The 25,199-nt window shown below is 45.7% G+C and overlaps 1 protein-coding gene across 9 annotated transcripts in view; it reads left to right on the forward strand.

Annotated features, from left to right (window-relative positions):
- Positions 1-25,199, forward strand: part of UHRF2 (ubiquitin like with PHD and ring finger domains 2) — a 120,079-nt gene that overhangs the window by 70,838 nt on the left and 24,042 nt on the right. For all 9 annotated transcript variants that reach the window (XM_053291936.1, XM_053291940.1, XM_053291937.1 and 6 more), the window contains 4 exons: positions 2,559-2,745; positions 10,397-10,520; positions 20,350-20,457; positions 21,048-21,152. In XM_053291936.1, coding sequence (XP_053147911.1) covers positions 2,559-2,745; positions 10,397-10,520; positions 20,350-20,457; positions 21,048-21,152 — 524 coding nt within the window. The remainder of the gene's footprint in view (positions 1-2,558; positions 2,746-10,396; positions 10,521-20,349; positions 20,458-21,047; positions 21,153-25,199) is intronic.

Consider the following 25,199-nt stretch of genomic DNA (forward strand, 5'->3'; position numbering starts at 1 on the left):
ATATATATAGGTTACTACATGGGATGCCATATATGACTACTAATACTTTTTGCGCTGAAAAGACCCATAAAATGAACTTGTGATGTCACCTTTTATACTCCTATAGGTAGCTGGGAAACACCTGTCTCAGGTAGTTGATTGGATGGGTGCCCACACTTCCTAGCTTACCTTGAAATAAACTTTACAATTAACTTGAGTGCTTTACTATATTCAGATCTCAGCCTTCAGTCAGTTACTCAGTCAGCCAACTTTTCTGACTTACCAGTTATCCAGCTCCCTTTTACGGAACTTCTTCATGTTCAGTTTCTGACCATAGATATAAGATTTAGTGCAGCAATCCAAGAAGTGAAGTCCTGTTTACTTAACCAAACAAGTCGGTGATTGAGTCTAACCCTTTAATCAGCAAGACCTTAAACCTAAGTCATGTGAATGGAACTTGATTCATGCAACATACCCTCCCCCCGCCCCGTTCCTCCCCCAAAGCCACTCTTGACATTAACAAGGTGCTCTGGAATGGCATTGGATGGGGTGCAGGGGTCTGGAATGCAAGGGAGTAATTGAGGAGGCCGCTTTGCATGAACGAATATACCTTTCTGCTTGCCCAAGAGAAGATGTGGATCCGATCCAAACCAAAGAAATATTTTGTACATGATCAGCACAGTGGTGTGTGTGTTTCTCTGAAGTCAGTGTGTTTGCCTTATTTTGTTTTTGTGTTTTTTTAAATCACCATCACCACAAATAGAAAACACAAGTGCTGTCTTGGACTTTTCCTTAAAATGTTGAAATGTTTTACAAATGATGCATCTGATATATTCTAAATATATAGATTCCTGCATTGAGCAGCGGTTTGGACAAGTAGACCTTCAATGTCCCTTCCAGCTCTAAAATTATGTGATTCCATGATATCCAAGTTACTGATTTAGAAATAGTAAACACCATGATTAGCCAGCTGTCAAGCTGAAAATGTGCCTATTCAGTGGTAGATCTCATGTAAATCTTGGTTCACATCTGTCATACCCTTTTAAAAATTTGTAATCCATTTGTCAGCAAAACGTCTCAGAATTGGGTATAACATCTTAATTCTGTGAGCATACAAAATATCAGAAACATACAATTATTTCTCAAGGTCCAAGAACAGCAGCAGAAATTATATTCCCAAGTTCCTTAAAACAGTTAAAAGATCAAGTACTTGCTTAAATTAAAAGGTTTTAATTGCTCATCCGCATGCACCAAGCTCCCAGACCTGGTAGATAGCCAATATTAGGGAGTTCCAAAAGCACAGTCAGTTACTGAGAAAGATCTATTAATTGTTGAGCTCAATGATTATTTGACTGTGTAAGTGGCATTGGCACTATCTCCACTCTTCAGAGCAATGTAGACGTCCAGAGATTTGATACCTGTGAATGGCTTTCTAATTGACTTGTCTGTCTTATTGTTGACTTCTGAGCCATTTCCTGTGCCTTGGACAGAAAATAATTTATTATATAGCTAAAAGGGTTGTAGTATTGGTTCCTCAACTCTGGCTCTTTGGTTTGGATGCAATTTAAGTTCTTTTTTAAAAACTTAGATGTAAGGAGGGAATTTAGAATATAAACACACATTATTTGGAGATCACTAAGACCTGTGATGCTTACCTAAATATTCTCAAAGTGCCATGTCTTCTTCATCTAAATGCAAACTAAAGCCCAGTTCCTTGTCAGTTCAGGATACTGTCCGACTTCCTGACTAACACAGCATGTGGATTAGATGAGATGCCCCATGCCGTTAATACAGCTATGGCAACTGCATGTGCGGGAGGCATGATTTTCGCTGATCTCCCTTCCCCAGTGCCACCAGAAAATATGTCCCTGAGGGTAGTGCAGCCCTTAGGAACGTTGTTTTTGAGTGAGGTATGGCACTTCTGAAGGAAGGAGAGATTGGCAAAATTCATCTCCGCTTCCCCCCACCACCCAAATGCTAGCATCAGTGCTGTAGTAGTCAGGAAAGCTTGCTGAGCATGATGCTTGCTGCGCATGCACAGCCTTAGTCAAGATGTCAGCCTCTATTTTTGTGCAAATTTCCATTCATGGGGGTTGGGGGGGAAGGGTGAATTTTCTTGTTTCCTTCTTGGTGAATGTGGTTGAATGCATGAGTGGTAAAATTAGGAGAGATTACATGGGGAAATGATTGGATTTCACATTTGTGTATTTGTCCATGCCAGCTTTTGGCATACTCTATTACATTCTTACTCTGTCATTCCTACACAGCAAATCTTGTGATTGAAGTATGAGTTTTGTAATCTACAGCAGGGATGGCGGGGACTGAACTGAATCCAGGGTTTAGGAACAACTCAAACAAGTTTTGCTTTTTTCACATTTTGCTTCTGTGGCAAATGTCCTTAAACTTTATCTGAGAGATATTCTGCTATAATCCATCACTTGGGTGATTAAATATTAGACAGTGTATCTTGAAAATATATAAAACTAGATTTGTTTGCTTACTTACCCACCTTTACATGTGGTATGTTTTAAGACCTCTCCATAATAGGGAAGATCAGTTAATCTAATTTGTCTTTGCAGGAAAGAGTGGCCCTGAATGCAAACATTGCAGAGCTGACCCAGATAAAGAATGTCGATTTTGCTCTTGCTATTTGTGTGGGGGGAAACAGGATGCCCACATGCAACTTCTCTGTGATGAGTGTAATATGGCTTACCACATATACTGCCTGAATCCACCTTTAAGCAAAATACCAGAAGATGAGGACTGGTAAATAATGCAAAACTGATTCATTTATAATTATTCACTATGTAGGATTGCTGGGAGACAACAGAACAACAGTTATACAGAGTTATAGATGTTTCAACTGATCATTACATATTTTATCACATTCCAAGTGATATGTTAGTTTGCCCTTTTAAAACAAAGGAACTTTGCATTGATAGAATTTTTAAGGAAGCAGATTCTTTTTGCATACAACAATACAAGGAATTTGGAGATTGTTATACTTCACTCACTTGGAACTGAATGGTGAATGGTGTTGCCGGTGCAGGTATATCGTCAAGATTACTTAGTATAGATAGTTAATCCTATGTGCTCTTCATGGTTGAAGAAGAAGGGGTCTGATGTCTTCCCTTTTGCACACACACACACACACACACACACACACACACACACACACACAGCATTCTTGCAGATGAAATGTGATCCACTGTTGCAGTTGTGAGTATGCACAGGAGTTGTAGGAGTATATCTTGTGTATATGATACCAGTAAATGTATGCTGTAACAAACGTAACATTTGTTTCTTGGATGTGGTCTCTGTCTTTTACACAAATGGGCTATGCGCCTGCGCAGAGACCTCGTCGGAACCCAACAAGCTCAGTTCTCCTGCTTTGGGCTGCACCACTCCTCATCCCCTCAGTCTTTTGTCATTCGTGCTTCAGTAAGCATTGTGGAGTCTACAGCTTGACGAGTAGGATCTATCTATCCCCTTGTTTTTCCCCCTCCCTGCTTTCAATTCTCTTTCTTTCTATTTTCTTTATTTCTTTCGCACAGTAGCGTTTTTTTCTTGGCGTTTTGTTTTTTGCAGGTTATCCCTTCTTTAGAGCTCCAATCCCGGCTGGGACGGAGCATGGTGGCTGGCTGGCCTACAGCGTTTATGCCGGGCACAATGAACTTCAAAAAATGTGTCCGTTGCGGATCTAAGATCCCTTCCCCCAATACTCATACTGTCTCCTGTGCCTGGGGGAATCCCACATTGTTGAGACCTGTCTTTATTGTCAGAGGTTTATGAAGCAGGCTTGCAAGAACAGGCCTTCTCGCCTGCGTGCAGCCCTGTGGTATCTGGCTCTCCATTACTCGGAAGCCTTATCTTTGAAGCGTTTGTAAAAATGGCTTCATTGGTACAGTCGGAGTGTTTGGTATTTGCTCCTGTGGAGGTCGAAAACCTGGCTCCAATACCTGTTTCAGCACCTCTTAGTGCTAATCCTTCGACAGCTTTGAGTGAGCTGGTCTGCTCAGAAGGCCTCCCTAAGCGTTCGGCTCCTGTGGTACCAAAATCTTCCAATTCCCTTGGTGTTGATACCAAAGAGAAAAAAGAAGTTGAAGTTGCGTTGTGATTTGCCGGGGGGTCAACACCTTCCTCGCATACCAAAGAAAAAGAAGGCCGAATCGGTTCCTGCGTTGGAGGCCCCAGCGACCAAGAAGTCTAAAGTGGATTTGTATCGTCTTGCACTGAAGTCATCGGGTTCGGTTTGGCTTAGCTTTCCTTGGCTGAGAATTGCTTGGACTTGGTGCCTGATAGAGCTCGTTTGGATAGAGAACTCTCGGTAGTGTCAGATGAGCCTGGCTAAGGTTCCTCGGAAGAAGAGGCCTATTCCCTGGCAAAGCCCGCAGAAGATGCATCATGGCTGCCGAGGCATCGTTCGCCCCCTCGGAGGCGCCAGGAGCACATCCCTCTTAGGGACTGAAGTGCCCGTTGGGACTCGGAAGAGCACTCCTCTGATTATAAACATGATCGGGCCTGGGAACGTCGTGAGCCCGCATATTCGGATTGATACCGTGTGGAGGAGCGCCATTCTCCCTTGAGTGTGGTTGAACCTTCTTATTGTGCTTGGCGCCATGACTCTGGGTCCTGTGGTCGATATCAAATGGACTATTGATCGGACTATTCTGACTACATTAGGCCCTGATATGGCCCTAGTTACCCAGAAGGTCCTGCATATGGGAAACCGGGAGCTGTACGGGGTTGGCGTGAGCCACCCATGCACTTGAAAGGGAGGCCGCATTCCCAGTCACTGCAACGCTCCCCTCGGGATCAAACGGAGCAACGTGAACCACCCTCTTCTGCGCCCGTACTACAACAGGTTGCTTTGCCTGTCCAGGACCTGCCAGCAGAACTTCCTGCTTCGGTTCCGAACAACCCGGGAAGCAAACCAGGCTCCCCTATGGGTTCAACGCCCTTGGCCCAGGACTCTTTGGCTCCTCCCAAGTTGGACTGTGAAAGTGATGCTAGCTCTCAGGAATCTGAAAGTGTTTCTTGAGGGTCGTCCCCGCTCGACGTGCAGTCGGACTCAAAGCCTGTTTCCCTGACGGAGGACCTTAAACAGTACTCTGTGTGTGGCTTGCATAGCTTCAGCCTTAGGCGTGAGCCTCAGTATGCAACTGAAAGGGGAACTGGACCCGTTGTTTAGCCTTATCGATGCGGAGGCCAAGGTATCGGCCGCTTTACCCCTCAACTCGGCATTGTTGAGGGTCATGCGGGGTCATTGGAAAAAGCCAGCGACTCTTTCTCAGCCTAATAGGCGCCTGAAGAATTTTTATAGGGTGCAACTACAGGATGATACGGCCTTCCTGAAGCATCATCCCACCTCTAATTTGATAGTCATTGAGGCATCTCTGCAAAGAACCAGGGGTCTTAGCCAGTCATCACCATGTGACAAGGAGGGCAGAAAATTGGACTCCTTTGGGAGAAGGCTTTATTCAGCCTCAGCTCTACACTTGAGGGTGGCCAACTATCAAGCCTATAATGCCTGTTATAATGACTTTCTGTGGGAGAAAGTGGGCCCATTTTTTGACCTCCTACTGCAGGACAAGCGGGATCCAGCTAAAGTGCTCCTACGCCAGGCTATTCAGGTAGCCAAACAAGAGCTCTAGGCACTCAATGGAGTGCATGGCCAAAGTGATGGCCACGTCCGTGGCAGTCAGGCGACATGCTTGGCTGCGGTCATCTGGACTGAACTATGAGGCCCATGTTAGGCTTGAAAATCTGCCCTTTGAAGGCCTCTGTCCTCTTTGCAGAGCAAACAGTTGACACACTCCCTTTCGTGGCAGTAAGTTCCAATTGAGATACAAATCAGGCCCTCAGCCTAGTAAGCCTGGATTCCAGAAACAGCATCCGAACACCTTCCAAAAGAAGCAATGACTTGGGGTGCTTCCAGACCCGCCTAGCTCCATTTTCGGCAAGCTCGGGCAGAATGACTATGGACCAGAGGGTCCTTACAATCATACATTTGGGCTACGCCCTCAAGTTCTGCCAGACTCTGCCTGTGTCCAAGGTCATAAATACTCCGTGCACTCAGGAGTTGGCTCAGGAGGTCGCCGCTCTCCTGTCAAAGGTTGCAATTGAGAGAGTCGTCAATCCAGAGAGTCCTGGTTTCTATTCCTGGTACTTTATCATGCCGAAACCGGACGGCAGTTGGCGTCCTATCCTGGACCTCAGGGCCCTGAACAGGCACCTGGTGTACAAACGTTTCCGGATGCTATTGGTACCGACCATTATGACCATCCTAGAAAAAGACATGTGGATGGTCTCCCTGGACTTGAAGGATGCTTATCTCGATATGTCCTTAGCATCGACACTTCCTGTGCTTCCAGATCAGGGGGATTCCCTATCAATTCAAAAGCCTTGCCATTTGGTCTCATGATGGCGCCAAGGGTTTTCACAAAATGTCTGGCCCCCCAGTGGTGGCTTTCTTGCAGGAGCGAGGGTTGCAGGTACTGCCATATTTGGACGATTGGCTCATCCTGGCGAGTACCAGACAGGCAGTCCTGGATGCCCTCGAGATGGTTTTGGATACTTTGCAGGTTCTGGGTTTCCAAATAAATTTCAAGCAATATCAGTTGGAACAGACCCACAGGATACAGTTCATAGGGCTGATAATCAATATGACCTTGGAAAAGGTCTTCCTTCCGGACGCCCACATACCTACTCTCAGGAGACTGGCTGTAACTTTCTTGGCCAGAGGCCCACAGACTATGTGCTTGGTACAGCGCCTATTGGGGCATATGGCAGCCACTTTTTAGGTGCTGCCTCAAGCGCGCCTTCGAATGTGCATTATCCAAAGGTAGTTCCTGGGCGTATTAAATCCCCTTTGGGACCCGAGCCATTTGGAACATACGCCCCCTCACTGGGTGAGAGAGACTGCGGCATGGTGGGCCGAGTTTCAATATCTGAGCGTCGGTGCCCCCTTCCAGGCTCCCCGATCACGGTGGGTGATTATGACTGATGCATCAGAACGCAGTTTGGGAGCATACCTGGAAGGGTTTCGCCTGAGCAGACATTGGTCCCCCAGGGGGAGGACCCACCACATCAGTTATTTGGAGCTATTAGCCATTTTCAATGTTTTCAAAGGGTTCTTGCCTGTGATTGGGGGTTGCTTGGTGACGATACAAATGGACAATACGACGGCAAAGGCCTACTTCAGTTGACAGGGTGGCACGTCTTCGAGGAACCTTTTGTTCCTGTCTCTGGACCTTTGGCATTGGTGCGTGGCACATGCGGTGTTGCCTCAAACAGTCTATATACAAGGTTCCCTGAATGTTCAGGTGGACACCTTGAGCAGGATGACGGTGGTCCCCCACGAGTGGGCCTTGGACCAACATGTTCTCAAAGACTTATTTGTAAGATGGGGAGTCCCAACTCTGGACTTCTTGGTTCCTGGGACAATGCTCATTGTGCCCTGTATTGCTCCAGGGGAGGGGAAGGTGAGGGCTCTCTAGGCGATGCCTTCATCCTATCTCGGATGGGCCCTCTACTATACCCCTTTCTCCCATTTCTTCTCATTCCAAGGATGCTGCGCAAACTGAGGGTGGATCAGGCCAAGGCCATCCTGATTAGCCCCATCGTGAACCAGGAGGCCTTGGTTTCCAGCTCTGAGACGGCTGGTGGTGGATTGACTGCACCTTCCCGCCCTTCTGGACCTGCTGTCGCGGTCCAGAAGATGTTCTGCCCCTTCATCTGATGTCCTGGAAGGTCCTGCCGACTTCCCACTGAGACTCAAGTTTTGGTCGCAGCCAGGAAGCAGTCCACGCAGAAGTCCTATGATCACAAGTGAACTTGTTTCTGTTCCTTTGCTTCTTTACATGAGTTTGACATGATTAATTCTTCTGTACAAAATATATGTACATATCTGCTGCCCTTTAAGGAATCTGGTTTAAAGCTTTCGTCCCTTAAGATATATTTGGCTGCCATTGTGGCACATTCTCTGACGACTCGGGCTTCATGGTTCAAAGACCAGGTGGTTAAGAGTTTTCTGAAGGGTTTGTCCCATGTTTTTCCGGACGATCTTGTCATGTCAGCAGCCTGGGATCTATCTGTGGTTTTGGCCGGTTTGTTACGGCCCCCTTTTGAGCCTTTGGCTTCAATTGAACCCCGTCTCTTGACCGGGAAGGTCACCTTTCTGGTGGCCGTTATCTCCGCTAGGAGGGTAAGTGAGCTGCGGGCCCTGAGGGTTGATCAGCCATACCTTCATTTCCTCAAGGACAAGGTTGTATTCAGACTGGATGTCCAATTTCTTCCTAAAGTGGTCTCTATGTTTCACTGTTCGTCCCCACTCACTTTACCTGTTTTCCCCACAGAACCCTTCCTTGGATGCTGAGCGAAGGTTGCATCGTTTGGACGTTAGAAGGGCGTTATCCTTCTATGTTCAGAGGTCTGCTGAGTGGAGGAAAACACCTTCCCTGTTTGTTCTTTATGATGGGCCACGTAATGGTCTCCAGGTTTCAGCCCAAGCCATGTCTAGAGGGATAGTTTCCACAATTGAGCTTTGCTATCAACTGGCTCATAAGCAGTTGCCTGCAACCGTTAAGGCGTACTCAGGTCCGTGGCGGCCTCTGTCGCCTTTGATTGTGCGGTCCCATTGGACGCTATCTGTCAGGCAGCTACCTGGGCTTCGCCCCACTCATTTATCCGTCATTATGCTATTGATGCCAGGGCACGGAACGATGCTGTATTTGGCAGGAGTGTCTTGCAGTCAATTTTTGGTTGATGTATCTGTTTCTGAAATAAATACTTCTGGCAGGTTATATATTGCTTCTGTTTCTTCCCTCCTCCTTGGGTGCTAGCCTGTTATGTGCCTATTTGTGTAAAAGACAGAGACCATGTTGAAGAACTACAGGTTGCTTACCTGTAACTTTGGTTCTTCTAGTGGTCATCTGTCATTTTACATGCCCTCCCATCCTCCCCACAGGTCTACTGAAGCTTGACTCTGTGACTGAGGGGATGAGGAGTGGTGCAGCCGCATATAGTGGTTGGGGGCAGGGTCTCGCCCAATGCAGGAGAATTGAGCTTGTTAGGTTTTGATGAGGTCTCTGCACAGAGGCATAGCCCATTTGTGTAAAGGGACAGATGACCACTAGAAGAATCAAAGTTACAGGTAAGCAACTTGTAGTTTTCTTTATCATCCATGAAATGTCACAGAAAAACATGCTAGCAGTTACTCTCTAATAGAGACGTTATCATTGATTATGTTAGAATCATCCAAACCCCTGCTAACTTGGCAAAGAGGCACCTTTTAATGTGGTGATTCTCTTTATTGAGCAGGGGGAGAGTTACTGGCCTGATCCACCCCCAGCACAGTACCTCCAGTGACTGTTATTGGTGTCTATCTTATGTTTCTTTTTAGATTGTGAGCCCTTTGAGTACAGGGATCTATCTTTATTTATTTATTATTCCTCTGTGTAAACCGCCTTGAGCCATTTTTGGAAGGGTGGTATAGAAATCAATCAATCAATCAAAGCAGTGTCATTAATTCCAGCTTAGTCAACATAGTATCATGAATCTAGTTCAATGTATAGTATCATAGACTAGCTCAAGGATCTTCTTTATTGTTGAGTGAAAAACACTGTTCATTCTCACTGTTGCTGAATTGTTCTAGAAGGTTGTATCTATCTAAAGGTGCTAGGTTTAATTATTCAGCTCTGGCCTAACTACCGGTAGGTATGGGGGATTATATATCAGATTATGAGGAGTATTGTTTGCTGTTTGAAACAGTAGGCTGAGATGCCTGTTTGCAAGTAGATTTAGCCACTGTTAAACACCCCATCTTGTTTTTTGAAGTGTTGGTGCTCCTATCTGGGAGTATATCTGCTTGCAAGTAAACAAGATTCCAAGTAGCAGATTCATTGTCTTATGTCTTGACCCTTATTCCCAAGACTCTGTGTATTCTGTGTTAAAAGCAATCAGTGTCCTATACTAAGATAACTGAAATTCTTTGGCAAGAGAGCATAACTTCTTTCTACTTCACAAATTGTACAGATTAAGTGATTTATGCAGAATTTATTCTGCTTCTGCTAGTTGTAGGAAGGGGACAGTTAATGGACAGTGAAGCCCCTCTTACCACTGGAAATATCACTGAACAACACTTTCTCATAATAGTGAAAGTATACAACCCTGATTATTTAATATGTTAATGCTATTATTTGCAAATGTGCAAGAAAGTACAAAAAGGAACAGGAACAAAGAAAGGCAGCAGGGAATAAACAAAAGACAATGCAGGAGAAGTCAAGACTTGCAATGCTATAAGGGGCTGTGGTGCAGATTCATATGCTTACAAAACGTTTCATATCAACTCATCAGCGCCCTTCTGACTCATTTTTCATGCAGGGATTGTTAATTTAAAATGTATACATCTTTTTAGGTACTGCCCTTCCTGTAAAAATGATTCTAACGAAGTTGTAAAAGCTGGGGAAAAGCTCAAGCAGAGTAAAAAGAAAGCAAAGATGCCATCTGCCTGCACAGACAGCCAGCGAGACTGGGGCAAGGTAAAGCATATTTAGAAACAGGCACTATGCTGTGTATATGTTCTCTACAAGCATGCATGCTCTATATACACACATATCAGAGCCTCTGGATGGGGCGGTTTACAACAGTCCCCCGCCCCCATACCCTCCTGGACTCTTCCTCTTCCTCCTCCTCCTCCGTTTCTTCACTTTAACAGCTGCATAGAACCTACCAGAATAGCTAGAGCATTGCCCTGTTTTAATAAGAGGGAGTTTTTATAGTTTGTCTTCACAATGTGTTTGTGGGGGCATATTACTTTGGAGGAGGCCCTTCTGACTGAGGTAGTCCTTGGCAGAGGGCAATATGGCAGTAGGAGTAGGACGTGCCAGGTAAGGGGAAGGTGCACTGGCTATATCAAAGCCATCACGCTCTCTTGTCCTTCTCCTATCCAAGGAAACCCCAGTAACTCTCCCAGGGCAATCCACCTTGCCTGAAGCTGGTGCTACTAAATGCCAGGTCCATAAATGGAAAATCCACAGTCATCCAGGAGATTATTCTGGATGAGCATGCAGACCTGGCATGCATTACGGAGACCTGGTTGGATGAGAGGGGTGATGTAAATCTCTCCCAGTTGTGCTCACCGAGTTTCTGGGTGCTGCATCAGCCAAGGCGGGGTGGGTGGGGAGGTGGGGTTGCCCTAGTTTATCTGGAGACCATTCCCCTCACCAGATGCACTGTCCGCCTTTCTGATCAGTTCAAGTCCCTGCATGTAGTGATTGGATCGTGAGACAAAGTTGTGATTCTGTTGGTATACCGCCCACCCCACAGTCTCCCTGTCTGAGCTGCTTGAGGTGGTCTCAGATGTGGCGTTGAGGACCCCACGGCTGTTAGTTTGGGAGGACTTTAACATCCATGCTGATGCCGCCTTGTCTGGTGCGGCTCGGGACTTCATGTCCTCCGTAATGACCATGGGCTTGTCTCATCTCAATTGATTTCTGGTCCCACACATGTGGCAGGCCATACGCTTGACTTGGTTTTTGGGTCAGTGGTGGACAGTGATGCTCCTTGGATAGTCCAGGAGGCCTCAATGCCATTATCATGGATGGATCACTATCTGGTGAAGATTGAACTGAGGGTGGACCCACAACACCTCTGCAAGGGTGGGGGACCAGTTAGGATGGTCCACCCCTGGAGGCTTATGTATCCTGATGTATTCCTGACAGCTCTGGGGGAGTTCCCTGCTGAGAGAGTGGACGATCCTGTTGACTCCCTGGTCTCCCTTTGGTATGAGGGGATGGGTCGGGTGATTGACACAGTCATGCCTAGGCTCCCTCTCCCGACCCGCCGAGCCCAAGCGACTCCCTGGTATATGCGTGAGTTGTGGACCATGAAGCAGACTGGTAGATGGCTAGAGTGTCGTTGGAGGAAAACTTGGAATGAATGTGACCGAACACGGGCTGGAGCCCATATTAGGGCCTACTCTATGGCAGTGATGGCGGCAAAGAAATCCTACTTTTCTGCCACCATTGTGTCGGCTCATTGTTGTCCAGTGGAGCTTTTTCGAGTGGTTCGGGGCTTCCTAGGTGAGGACCCCCAAAACCATCAAATAGAACACTCGGCAGACCACTGTGACTGATTTGCTTTACATCTTGCAGATAAAATCGCTCATATTTGTTCTGACTTGGATGCCAAGATTTTTGTAGCACCAGAACTGGATGTTGCCGACACACCATCTGGTTTTGTTATATCGGATGGTTTCAGACTGTGTTGCCTGAGGAGGTGGACAGGTTGCTTGGAAGGTTGAGACCTACCTCGTGTGTCCTCGATCCTTGCCTTTCATGGTTGGTGAAGGCTTGTAGGGAGGGACTGGGTGGCGGGGGTGGTGAATGCTTCTTTAGAGCAGGGGGTGGTCCCCCCTTGCCTGAAGGAGGCATTCATTAGGCCCCTCCTTAAAAAGCCCTCATTGGACCCAGATGACTTAAATGACTTTCGACCAGTTTCAAATCTTACCTTCTTGGGCAAGGTGTTGGAGAGCGTTGTGGCATCTCAGCTCCAGGCAGCCCTGGATGAATCTGATTACTTAGATCCTTTCCAGTCTGGCTTCTGACCTGGATATGGGACTGAAACTGCCTTGGTCGCCCTAATGGATGACCTACGCTGGGAGATAGACAGAGGGAGTGTGACTCTGTTGATCCTCCTGGACCTCTCGGCTGCTTTTGATACCATTGACCATGGTATCCTCCTGGGACGCCTTCCTGGGCTGGGACTTGGGGGCACGGTTATACGGTGGCTCCGTTCCTACCTAGGGGGTCATACTCAGAAGGTGGTGCTGGGGGATGCCTGCTCAGCCCCTTGGCCTTTGGCCTTTGGGGTGCCACAAGGATCTATTCTGTTCCCCCATGCTGTTTATTTAATAGCATGTCCCCCATGCTATTTCCATGAAGCCCTTGGGAAAGGTCATCCATAGGTGTGGGCTGCAGTGCCATCAATATGCTGATGGCACCCAGCTCTACCTATCTTTTAAGTCAGCAGACACCAGGGAGGCAGTGGATGCTCTGAACTGGGGCTTGGAGGTTGTTCTGGACTGGATGGGAGCAAACAAGCTGAAACTCAATCCAGATAAGACGGAAGTGCTCTGGGTTGGTAGAACTGATCATCTGAGTAATGAGGTAAATCTGGTTTTGGACAAGGTCACGCTCCTCCTGTAAGACAAAGTCCTTTGCCTGGGGGTGCTTCTGGACCCAAAACTGTCCTTGGAGGCACAGGTGGCGGTGGTGTGCAGAAGTGCCTTTTGCCAACTACGGCTGGTACACCAGCTGCGACCCTACTTGGAGAAGTTGGACCTGACCTCAGTCACTCATACGTTGGTAACATCCAGATTGGACTACTGCAATGCACTCTACGTGAGGCTGCCATTGAAGACTGTTTGGAAGCTTCAGCTGGTTCAGAATGCTGCCGCAAAGATGCTCATGGGTGCGAGTCACTTCACGAGTATTACACTCATCCTGCTTCAGCTTAATTGGCTACTGGTCTGCTTCCGGGCTAGATTCAAGGTGCTGGTATTGACCTTTAAAGCCCTACAAGTTCGATCCTGACCAGGGGCTCAAGGTTGACTCAGCCTTCCATCCTTCCGAGGTCGGTAAAATGAGTACCCAGAATGTTGGGGGCAATATGCTAAATCATTGTAAACCGCTTAGAGAGTTCTGGCTATAGAGCGGTATATAAATGTAAGTGCTATTGCTATTGCTACATGGCTTGGGGCCGGAGTACCTGTTGGACTGCATTCGCCCATATAAATCTGCCAGGGCCCTCTGATCATCATCTCAGGCCCTGCTCATGACCCCGCCACTAACAGAGATCCGCTTGGCGGGGACTAGAGACAGTGCCTTTTCGGTTGTGGCCCCTCGGGATTGGAACACCCTCCCTGAAGAGGTTCGCCATGCTCCCTCCCTCAGTGTTTTTAAAAAACATCTTAAAATACACCTTTTTAAGGGGGCTTTTTAATATTATTATTTTGTTATATCTGGTTGGTTCTTTAGCTTTTTATAATTTTCAGTTTTAGTTTGAACCTAATTGTTTTTAATCTGACTTATTTTTTTTTAAATTTTATTACTTGTATCTATGTCTACCTTATTATTGTAAGCTGCCCCAAGCAGTACTGCACTGGAGGGGCGGGGTGTAAATATTTTTAATAATAATAATATCAGGAACATGTATTATGAGAGTACTTAGAAGTGTAAGAGTATATGAACATGTTTACTCCAGACTTTGAATTTTTGTCATTCCATTAAAGAAGCCTTAGTTCATAATCATGAATTTTAGCTGATTAATAAAGAGATCAAACCTGCATGAATTGACATTTGAATAAAACAATATTTTTGTTTTGTTTTTGTGTAAACAAATATCATTTTTGTATATGGTATGAGCCAGAAATAATATTTTCTAGCTCATACCATACTTAATCTCACAATACTTTTGAACCCGAACTGTGGTTTATGCTATGCTTTTTCTTTCTTTATCTCTCTTTAATGCTATTCTGGCTGTTAACAGACTCTAGGGATGTGCATGAACTGAGGTGCACATTCTGAGGTTTGTGCACTGGTTCAGCGCCAAACCGGTTCGCAGCCATGGGGAGGGGAGTAGCGAGCAGAATCGTTTGTTTAAAAAGGAGAGCAGTTCCTTACCCACTCTACACCGCTGCATGCAGTTTCCTGCTGTGATGGTGCTTCCCCCAAGAACCTGTATGTAGCGCTGGCACACACATGGTGCCAATGGCATGTGTGGATGCCATTTGCATGGTCAACATGATGTTGCTGACAATGCAAATGGCACCTGCTCACGTGTGGACCCCATGTGCATGTCAGCACTGCACGCAGGTTCTTGTGCTATCGATCACAGCAGGACCTGTTCTACTCTTTAAAAAATAAATTTAAAAAATCCCTCTCGCCACCCCCCTCGCTGCAACTCCGAACCAGTGTGCAAACCTCAGTATGCTATGAGCCAGAAAGAATACTTTTTAGCTTGTACCATACCATGCTTGACCTAACAATACTTTTGAACCCGAACTGTGGCTTATTTTCCCAATGTACATGCAATGTACCTTGGTTTGTGTACATCCCTAACAGTTTCCCCAGATTCTATCCTGTATATTACTGGCTAGAGGTTTGACATGGAACTGTTCCCCATTAAGTTTGTTTTGTTTAACTGTGTTGCTGGTTTGTTTTTGCTTTGGGAGGTTCTTTGAGACTGAGATATACTGGCAAGCAGGAACAGGACAGTAAGGGGTGATAACTGGACTATGGATTATTGATTTGTGCTTAGGAGGAGGGCATACTTAGGGAACCCAAAGTGTTCCCACTTTCCTTACACCTGACTCCAATCTGTATGACATCTTAAATTCTTGTATTGAAAACAATTAACATTTTAAAAGAACTGTGCTCAGTTAATCAAAGGCACCTTTTTAGTAGATTGACAGTGTTGTAGGCCTAAATTCTTGAAGGGGATTTTAAAAGTCCTCAGGGATTCCTTTACTCTGTTTTCAATATGATGCTTTGTGAAATATTCAGTATAATTTGCACACAATTCTATTTTCAGATAAAATAAAGTATGTCAGTTCTTGGGGAAGTCGCCTGTTTTATATACAATCTACAATAGCAATTTTCAGAAGCAAATGAAGGCCACAACTCATAGTTCATCCTTTCATACACAATGGGGAGATATTTATTTTCTCTCTCTCTTGAATAACAATCCCTTGTTCTTTGTAGTGGCCATTGTCATTCACACTCTAGTTCTGTGCATACACCGTCACGTAATCTCAGAACCTTCTAGAGCTAAAGCTTTGACACAAGTCCCGCCCCATATGTCTTCTGTGTTGCTTCCTGCCTATTTACCTCAGTTTATTTTTGACCGCTGCTACGAATGTTTCAAAGAGCCTTCCTTCCTCACCTTGCTGTGACAAAGCCCCCCCCCACCAACCCCCCAAAAGATTTTGGGTTCATTTCCCCCCATTGTTTCTCTGTTTTAGTTGCATTTTATTCACCCTGTCCTCTACTTCTATTGTTTATTCTCACTGTTAGTTTTGCATTTGCATTTTCCTCGTCCACGCACCGCTTTGCCCATAGCCCTAAGCTTATGGCCTTGACAACCACTTTCAAACGTTGTGTGTCCTGCGCTGGAAAATTGCCCACTTTGGATGGTCACCGGAAGTGCCTTTCTTGCTTAGGCAAAGCCTGTTGCATGGACCTTTGCACAATTTGTGCAGCCTTTAACAAACAAGCCTGCCACAACTGCACCTCCCGGCTTCGCACCTTACTTTGGGAGAAGGCTTTGCTGGCCAATGATACACTGGCTCAAGCAGCAGCAAACACTCTGGCTTGAGGGGAAGGCAGTTCTGTGCCTGCCATATTGCGCCCGCCCCCCCATCTACTGCCACTATGAGCTCCAGCATGGCTGACAAGACCCACTCTGAGGTATCTGTCCCGCCTGTCACTCCAGCAGCATCCGCCATTATAGGGTATACATATTACACGGTATACTTAATCCCTGTCATCTAAGCTGCCAGCACCCCGCTTTGTACCACCAGCAGCGACAACTTCAGCTAGTAAGGGAGAACTTCTCCAAAAGAAAGTCTGACAAACACCCACCTCAGAAGCGGATGGTTTCAGTTGCCACCTCATCCCTTCCTCAGGATCATTTTCACTCTCCACCACAGGAGGACAACCTGCCTTGTTCCTAGCCAGTTCCCAAGCCCAATGCAGACAATGAATCAGAACACACCTGTAGTACTGATGACGGCTCGTAAGTCGAGACACTTTATGAGCCTCTTCGCCTTGTGTACAGACCTCATTGCAAGGAGCACTCCCCAAAGAGCCCCACCTTATCATTAAGGTACTATGAACAACCACACATGGTGTGGGTGGAACCACGTATAGACCCTTACTGCTCTAGATATTCCAGGCACAAGCACTGGGAGGGGAACGACTGGGATAGGGTGCCTCATTGTGCATGCAGCCATGCACGAATCACTCGCATTCAAGGTCCCCCTCGCCTCCTCCCAGGAAAGCCTGGCCCAAGGCTGTGTCCACTTCTCAGCCTGCTGCAAATGACAAATGCAAATAGCCCAAGGCTACCACATCCAAGGCTACTGTGCAGTCCACTACTCCTGCACGCAAGCTTTTAAGGCTCCACCATCGCCCTCAACTACGGGTCTGATTCAACAGATGACTGCTCCACCCAGGGGGGACCAAATATGCCTTGGGTCTTGCCAGACACAGATGACTGTCCAGGTGGTTACCACCCATCCACTTCTGCAGAGGATTGCCACCCTCATGCGGAACAGCTACAAAGAATGGCCATGTCCTTGGGGCTGGAAACACAGGTGGCCTCTGAGGGCACTAAGGACCTGGTTTTTGGCCTTATTCAAGCTGGCGCTACTGCCCCTATCTCCTTGCTGCTGTTACCACCGTCATGGATGTGATGAAGGGCACATGGGGAAAAACCAGCATCTACTTGCCCGACTTTGACAAAACTGGAACATTTGTACCATGTCCCTCATACTGATTCTTTATCTTGTTTCAACTCCTAAGTCTAACTCCATTGTGGTGGAGTCCTCTCAGCATGTTTCTAGACAAAACCCCTTAATCACACCTGATGGCAGGAAGCTGGATGCTTTTGGGCAAGGAATATATGTCTCCTCTAGACTCCAGCTGTGGGTTGCCAACTATCAAGGGTGTATGGCACACTACACCCATTTTCTTCTGGAGAAGCTAGAACCTTTCATCTAACAGCTACAACCTGACTAGAGAGTCAGCAATGATGTTCCTCTCTGAGTGGGTCCAAATCTTGAAGCAGCAACTACATTCTGCCCGTCATGATGCTGACTGTGGCTCCAGGACCATGGCGACAGAACCGTGTCTTTCACAGACATCTCTGGCTAAAGTCTACTGCCTTTACTCCAGAAGCTGTTCCGAAATGCCAGGTTCATCACCATCAACCTACGAGATGCCTACTTTCATATTTCCATGTCTCACACAGGAAGTACCTGCGTTTTTGTGTAGACAGCCAGACTTACCAGTATACAGACTGTTGTTAGCACCATGAGTCTTTTCCAAGTATGTGGATGAAGTGGTTGCCCATCTACGGAAGCAATCCATCTCTTTCCATAACTCAACGATTGGCTCCTAGTGGTGAAAACAAAACACCACTTTACAGACCATTTGTGGACCACACTGGCTCTCTTAAATCGTCTAGGCCTTGAAGTCAATTGGGAAAAATCCAATCTTACGTCAGCGACCACCATAGAATTCATAGGAACCACTCTGAACTCCTCAGCTATAATGGCCCCTTACCAGCCCACAGGGTGTCATCTATTTGGGCCATGGCACATCAACTCCTCTCTACCAGGACTCACAGTGCCCACTCCATTCACAGACTCTTAGGGTTCATGGCATCCATCATCATTATCCTCCCCTTAGCCCGCCTTCGCATGTGACCCCTGCAGGCCTGGTTCTTGACTATATTCAACCCAATCAAAGACCACCCCTAGAAATGTCTGAGGCTTCCTCCATATGTGCAGGGCTCCATTATGTGCCAGGAGAGGAGATGCAACTTAGAGGAAGAGTGCCTCTTCCTTCCACCTACTCCGGAGTCACTGTTACTTCCTGCCTCTAGGTCTGAGTGGCATGCTTACTGCACCGACTTCACTGTCTCTGGGGTGTGGTCCCCGCGGGAGAGCAGTTACCACATCAATGCTCTTGAACTTCTGACAGTTTGGAAGGTGTTGCGCGCATTCTTGTCCCACATATGTCACAAGACTGTCCTAGTCCTGACAGACAATACAGCCACCATGGCATACATAAACCACCAAGGTGGCACCTGTTCCGGTATGCTGTCTTGCATCTCCATTCATCTTTGGGAATGGTGCCTTCTCTCCACATCTGGCCAGTTGCTGTCCAAATAGCAGGGACAGAGAATGTGCATGCTGATTACCTTAATTGCAGGTTCCAGATCTCCCACTAATGAAGGCTGAAATGTCCCATGGTCCACCACATCTTCCAGGTGTGGGGCTATCCCCAAATAGACCTGTTCACCACAGGGGACAACACACAGTGCACTGCCTTCTGCAGCAGCAGCTCCTTTCAGTAAAGATTGCCTCTCTCCTTGTGGCTACTTCTGCCCGTCAGGTGATGGAACTGAGAGCCCTGTGGGCAGACACCCTTTCTGTCCTTCCAGGATGACAAGGTCTTGCTCCAACCTGATTTGTCCTTCCTCCCAAAGGTAGTTTCCCAGTACCACATATGCTTACCTGTATTCTTTCCATCCCCATCATTGGATACAGAAAGAGAGTGGCATTACCTTGATGCTAAGCAGGCCCTGTCCTTTTATTTGTATCACACTTGAGCTGAAACTCTTCCTTGAGTTTCAAAACTCCTTGAGTCGAAACTCCGAAACCCGTCTGCTCTATTCATCAGTTTCGCTGGAGCAAATAAAGGCAAACAAGTGTCGTCATAACAGCTTTCATCCTGGATGATTAGGGTGATCAAACTGGGTTACTCACTTGCTGGATGAGAACCACCTCTGCCCTTGCGTGCCCATTCCACCAGGGCCATGGCAACTTTGAGGGCTTATCCTCCAGGGAGTCTCACTTGATGCTGTAGAACTGCAACATGGAAAGGTCCTCTTTCCTTTGTCCATCATTATGCCTTGGGTATCAGGTCTAGAAGTGACTCCCAGTTCGGTTTGGTTGTTCTCCAGTCTGTTTTTCATTGAGGATCTCTTCTTCCCAGGATCTGTTCCAGCCACCAGCCACGTGAGTAGCTTGCTAGTCACCTAGAGTGTAAATGTCAACAGCCAGAGAAAGTCAGGTTGCTTACCTGCAACGGTTGTTCTTCTAGTGGCCTGTTGTCCATTCACATGCCCCACCCTCCTCTCTACTGCAGCAGTCACCTGTATTGCTACATTGTGGCAGTCAGCCTGAGGTAAAGAGGCGGGAAGCCACACAGAAGACATGGGGGGCTGGGCTTCTGTCAAAGCTTTAGCTCTGGAAGGTTCTGAGATTTGTTCTGCATGTTTGCAGACACCTAGAATGTGAACGGACAATGGGCCACTAGAAGAACTACTGTTACCTATAAGCAACCTGATTTACTCAAAACTGCTTTTGAATGCCATGCCTCTTCTACGTTTCAAAATAGCATGCAACGCAGTATGGTAAGCGGCTGCTGTTCATACAGAATCTAGTTTGTGTGTATACCCGTGTGCTTCATTTGGCTCGAGGTATAGGTCAGAGTTAAATTTGTTAAAGTGTCTATCTCATTATAAAGCATCACACCCAATTTTAATATAAGCCAGTTCCTCTGACTTACATATTTGCAGGGTATGGCCTGTGTTGGACGTACTAAGGAATGCACTATTGTTCCTTCTAACCACTATGGACCTATACCTGGAGTTCCCGTTGGAGCAACCTGGAAATTCAGAGTGCAGGTATGATGTAGATGTATTTTTTCTATATTTTGTCTGAACCTTTTCTTCCCCACTCTTCATGTAGATGTGCATGTCTGGGCAAATTGCAAATGTTCATAACACTTGTAGCTCCTATGCTTAATATAGCTTAGATTTTGCAATATCAGCTATGATCCAAAGATCCAGCTCTGATCTCCCTCTAGATTTTTCTCCCTCCACCAGTGTCTTTTCTTGCTGAGTTGAGAGTATTTCTGAATTTCTTCAAAGTTTTAAGACTTGCTTGCATGGTGGGTGGCAGTTCCACCAGCAGGCTCCTATAGCAGCTAGACCTATTTGTGGCCCTGAACTGACATTTAAAAAATCTTCAGGCAGTCCTTCACTCTTGAATGATTGGCAGAATCTAAAGATCTGTTCACTTAGTTTTGTGCATCCAGCTTTGGATTTGTACTTTTTAAACTGCAGCCCCATGATATGACAAGACTTTTGCAACTGACAGGAGTTCTGACAAACTACTCTTCATAGTTATAGAAATCTACTGTTCAGAGAAAAAAGTGAATGCAAACTCTTATGCTGGCAATTGCTGCAAGAAAACTATTTGTTTTATTACCAAGGTGAGTGAAGCAGGTGTCCATAGACCTCATGTTGGTGGAATTCATGGGCGTAGTAATGATGGTGCTTACTCCCTTGTGCTGGCTGGAGGATTTGAAGATGAAGTGGTAAGTTTTAGAGCCAAAGTATTTTGTGTGTGAAAAGTTTATTGGATTGCTTTTCTCCTTTTCGTCAGTGGTACAGTATTTCTGATGGTGTAATAGGTGTTCTTCTGATTATCTGTATACACTGCAATACAGTAGGGTCTCAATACGTAGACATGCTGTGTAGTAGGGGAATGGGGAGGAGAATAGAGACTCCCTGCACTTGGAAGAACATATTGGGGAGGGGTGCCAAAGTGACCCACCCACCTTTTCTCCAGTACTAAAAACTGGCTTTGGGTGTGGGTGATGCATGCAAATTTTTCTTTGTCACTGGGGAATATTCCTGGTAATGGAGATCACCATGTAGGCTCTATATGTAAGTAAGATAGAAACATAGAAAACTGCCATATACTGAGTCAGACCATTGGTCTATCTAGCTCAGTATTGTCTTCACAGACTGGCAGCGGCTTCTCCAAGGTTGCAGGCAGGAATCTCTCTCAGCCATATCTTGGAGAAGCCAGGGAGGGAACTTGGAACCTTCTGCTCTTCCCAGAGCGGCTTCATCCCCTGAGGGAATATCTTGCAGTGCTCACATATCAAGTCTCCCATTCATATGTAACCAGGGCAGATCCTGCTTAGCTATGGGGACAAGTCATGCTTGCTACCACAAGACCAGCTCTCCTCTCCTTAAGATGATAAGGTTAATTATGTTGGCTGAGCACAGATCGGCTGACACGAGAATCTACAAATCCATCTTCCTGAAAAGTCACCCCAGGGATGAAGTGGTTAAGGCCTCTATTCCTCTCTGAACTGACTGCAAGGATGGAAAGGGTAACTGGAACAAGAACAGCATGCTAATTGGAATGTGTCTCTGAGGCCAAATCCCTTCTTTTAACAGTTACTTTTGGGTGAAGAGAGGCTGAGCAACTCCCAGTCCTTTCTCCAGGGGACAAAGGAAGGGTTCAGAGCAATTATTGACAGGTGGAATTGAGGAATTGCCCTTCTGCAATTATCCACCCTCTGCTATGCATATATCTGGGAGTTTTATGTTCTTAAAAGCTAGCAATATTTTTGTGTGCACTCTAAGAAATTGGAGTATAATTCTTTGTGTATTAAGATATCAGGCTCTACTGGAAAGCAGACTGATATTTTCCCAGGTTTACCCATGTGGAGATTGTAACTGCATATACTGACTAGGGATGTGTATGAGATGGATTTCAAGTTTTGTTTCAAGCTTGAAACAAAACACAGATGGCCAAAGCGTTTTGTCGAAACAGTTGTCCAAGTGGCTGTTTCAACGAAACAAACTCGAAGTGTTTCGAGTGTTTTGGCCAAAGGAAACAATCAAGAAATTCAAAACACTCCAGGCCCCATGGGTAGCTTGGGTAGTAGGGCATGATGGGTGCCACCTACCATCCAACCCACAAAAGAAATGGGCAAGCAGGCGATTCCCCCCAACCCTCATAAGATCCTACTACCCAACCCACTTTGGTTTTCCTAGGAGCTACCCATAGGGAACATTGGAATGTTTTGTGTTTCCCCATTGTTTCCTATGACTGGAACAAGCTTCACTCGCAGAGTGTGCACACAAGTTTTGCATTACAATTTGCAATGCATTTTGCAAACCTGCCTTGAAAAACACTGCAGAAGCACACAGTAAAAGGGAATCTGTCCCTCCCAACCTAGAACACACATTTAAAACACAGTCCAAAAGTGGCCAAAAAAGGATCGCTGACCTAGAATAAACTGCCAGCCACAGCATTGGCAAAAGCTGTTCTCTCACACACAATTATTACTCTTATGTTGCATCGTAGTATTGCAACAGCAGCACCCTTAGCAGCAAGCATGGCCATAAGCTTAACAAGCAATTTCAGCCACATTTTGACTGAGTACACTTTGCAATGCAGATTGCAGAGCAGAGCAGAGAGTGAAGCACAAATTAGTCTCAAGGCCAGACATTGAGCTCATCACAACGGTCACCAAGAAATATTACACAAAGAGCTGCCACTGTCCATTTCTCACCACAACACTATCTCTCAAACAAAACAAACCACAACTCAAGGAAATCAGGGACCCCAAGTTCTGCCTTTGTCAGTCTGAGATCCAGGAAAACAGGTAGCGGTAGCACAGCATATTATACTCATTGCTGAGAAAAGATAACCAGAAAATCAAACCTTCCTTAATTCCTTCCTCCTCTTCTGATGTATCTATCTTCTTCAAGAGAGGCACACTATAAGGGCTCTCTCTGCCTCCCAGTCCCTTTGAGTACATTTTGAAAGTGCCTCCTTTTATGCCCTCCTTCCTTCCTCCCCGCCATTGGGGGCACAGTTGCCCATGACAATACTTGATTTGTATGATAACAAGCAAGCTAACCAAGAAGCAAGGAGATTGCAAGCCAAAACAGGACTTCAAAAAGGCAGCCAAAGCTTTTCAATTATTATTATTATTATTATTATTATTATTATTATTATTATTAATTATTAATTCAATTTCTATACCGCCCTTCCAAAAATGGCTCAGGGCGGTTTACAAAGAGAAATAAAACAAATAAGATGGCTCCCTTTCCCCAAAGGGCTCACATTCTAAAAAGAAACATAGAACACACACCAGCAACAGTCACTGGAAGTACTGTGCTGGGGGTGGATAGGGCCAGTTACTCTCCCTCTGCTAAATAAAGAGAATCACCACGGTAAAAGGTGCCTCTTTGCCCAGTTAGCAGGGGAAATTGAAACAGGGTTGTTTTGTTCTGAGCTCGAAACAAGCACTTTATTTAGAGGAAGTTTTGTTTCGAGCTCAAAACACTCGAAATGGTCCATTTTGAGTCAAAATGTTTTGCGCATCCCACAATGCCTCAGGTGAGAAATACAGAAGCTCTTGAAAATCTTCAGAATAGAGATAGGTCCAAAGCACCTTTATTTCGGAACAAGATCCATTGAAATTAATCATGCTTACTTCTCCAGATACATCCAGGCTTGACAGGTGATGTGAGAATATGATATAGTGTTTAACTATTTCTAATATTAAGGCTGAATACTTAATTTAGTCTTAGCAAATTTTGATTTTGCTTCCATTTTGTTGGGTGGCAATATGGCACAAGCACTTAGAAAAGAGGCTTAAAATGTATTCCAAATGGACAGTATTAATTCCTCACCAGATTTTCATTTTATTTTCAGTGACGCTTACTAAGAAGCATATTAATACTCAAAGTGAAATAATACATTTCGCTGCAATGGTATTCCTGCCCCGCCGCCCCAATATTATTTTATGCTTTGCATTTATATCCTTCTTTTCTTCCATCATGGAACTCAAGGTGGGATGTGTTGAGTTGCCAGGCAGTCTCCTAGCTAGGCTATGACCAGAACCAGATGAGTTTTGCTTCAACAGGATGACTGCATCATGAGTCTAAGACCTAGAAGAGTGTTTCATGTTTGGAGTAGTTCTCACTAGAAATGCTCCTTGATATTAAAAAAGAAAATCCCAATTGCAAGTGGAGGTTCAATCACATGAACCTCCACTTGCAATCGGAACAGTTATAGACCAAACACAGGTTTATCACCTCAGTGAGGCACAGATTAAAAGTTTGATCCTGGTGTAGCTTACTTTCTATAGGTATCACTATATGTGGCAGATTGTCTCAACGTCTAGCACCTAGAAGCAGATGTTGGGAAACATTTACAGATTATAACTAGAGTGGCAAGCTGTTCTGCTATTGAATAAGTCAGGCTTGTGTGGCTTTTTCATTTCATGAAGCTAGCCATGCTTTGTTTAGGCATAAGCTGCTTTCTACAGTCAGAGTAATATTTACACCCTCTTCTCCAGCTCTGTACATCAGGAGGAATTCTGAAGCATGCTTCAAGTGGATGATAAGGCAGTAAGCAATGTATTAAGAGTTGCTAAGAGCCACCAATAAAGACAATGAAACAAACATCTTTAATAGCATGTATATTATGTATTGTTTGCCAACAACACTTACTCCACTTCTGACAGTGTGGCAGTTTTCCTCTAGGCATCAGTGGCTGACATCCAGATACACAGGCAAGACTCAGTAGTGTTTACTACCTTTAAAGCCTT

Source organism: Hemicordylus capensis, chromosome 2 (genome assembly GCF_027244095.1).
Source record: "Hemicordylus capensis ecotype Gifberg chromosome 2, rHemCap1.1.pri, whole genome shotgun sequence".
Classification (NCBI taxonomy): domain Eukaryota; kingdom Metazoa; phylum Chordata; class Lepidosauria; order Squamata; family Cordylidae; genus Hemicordylus; species Hemicordylus capensis.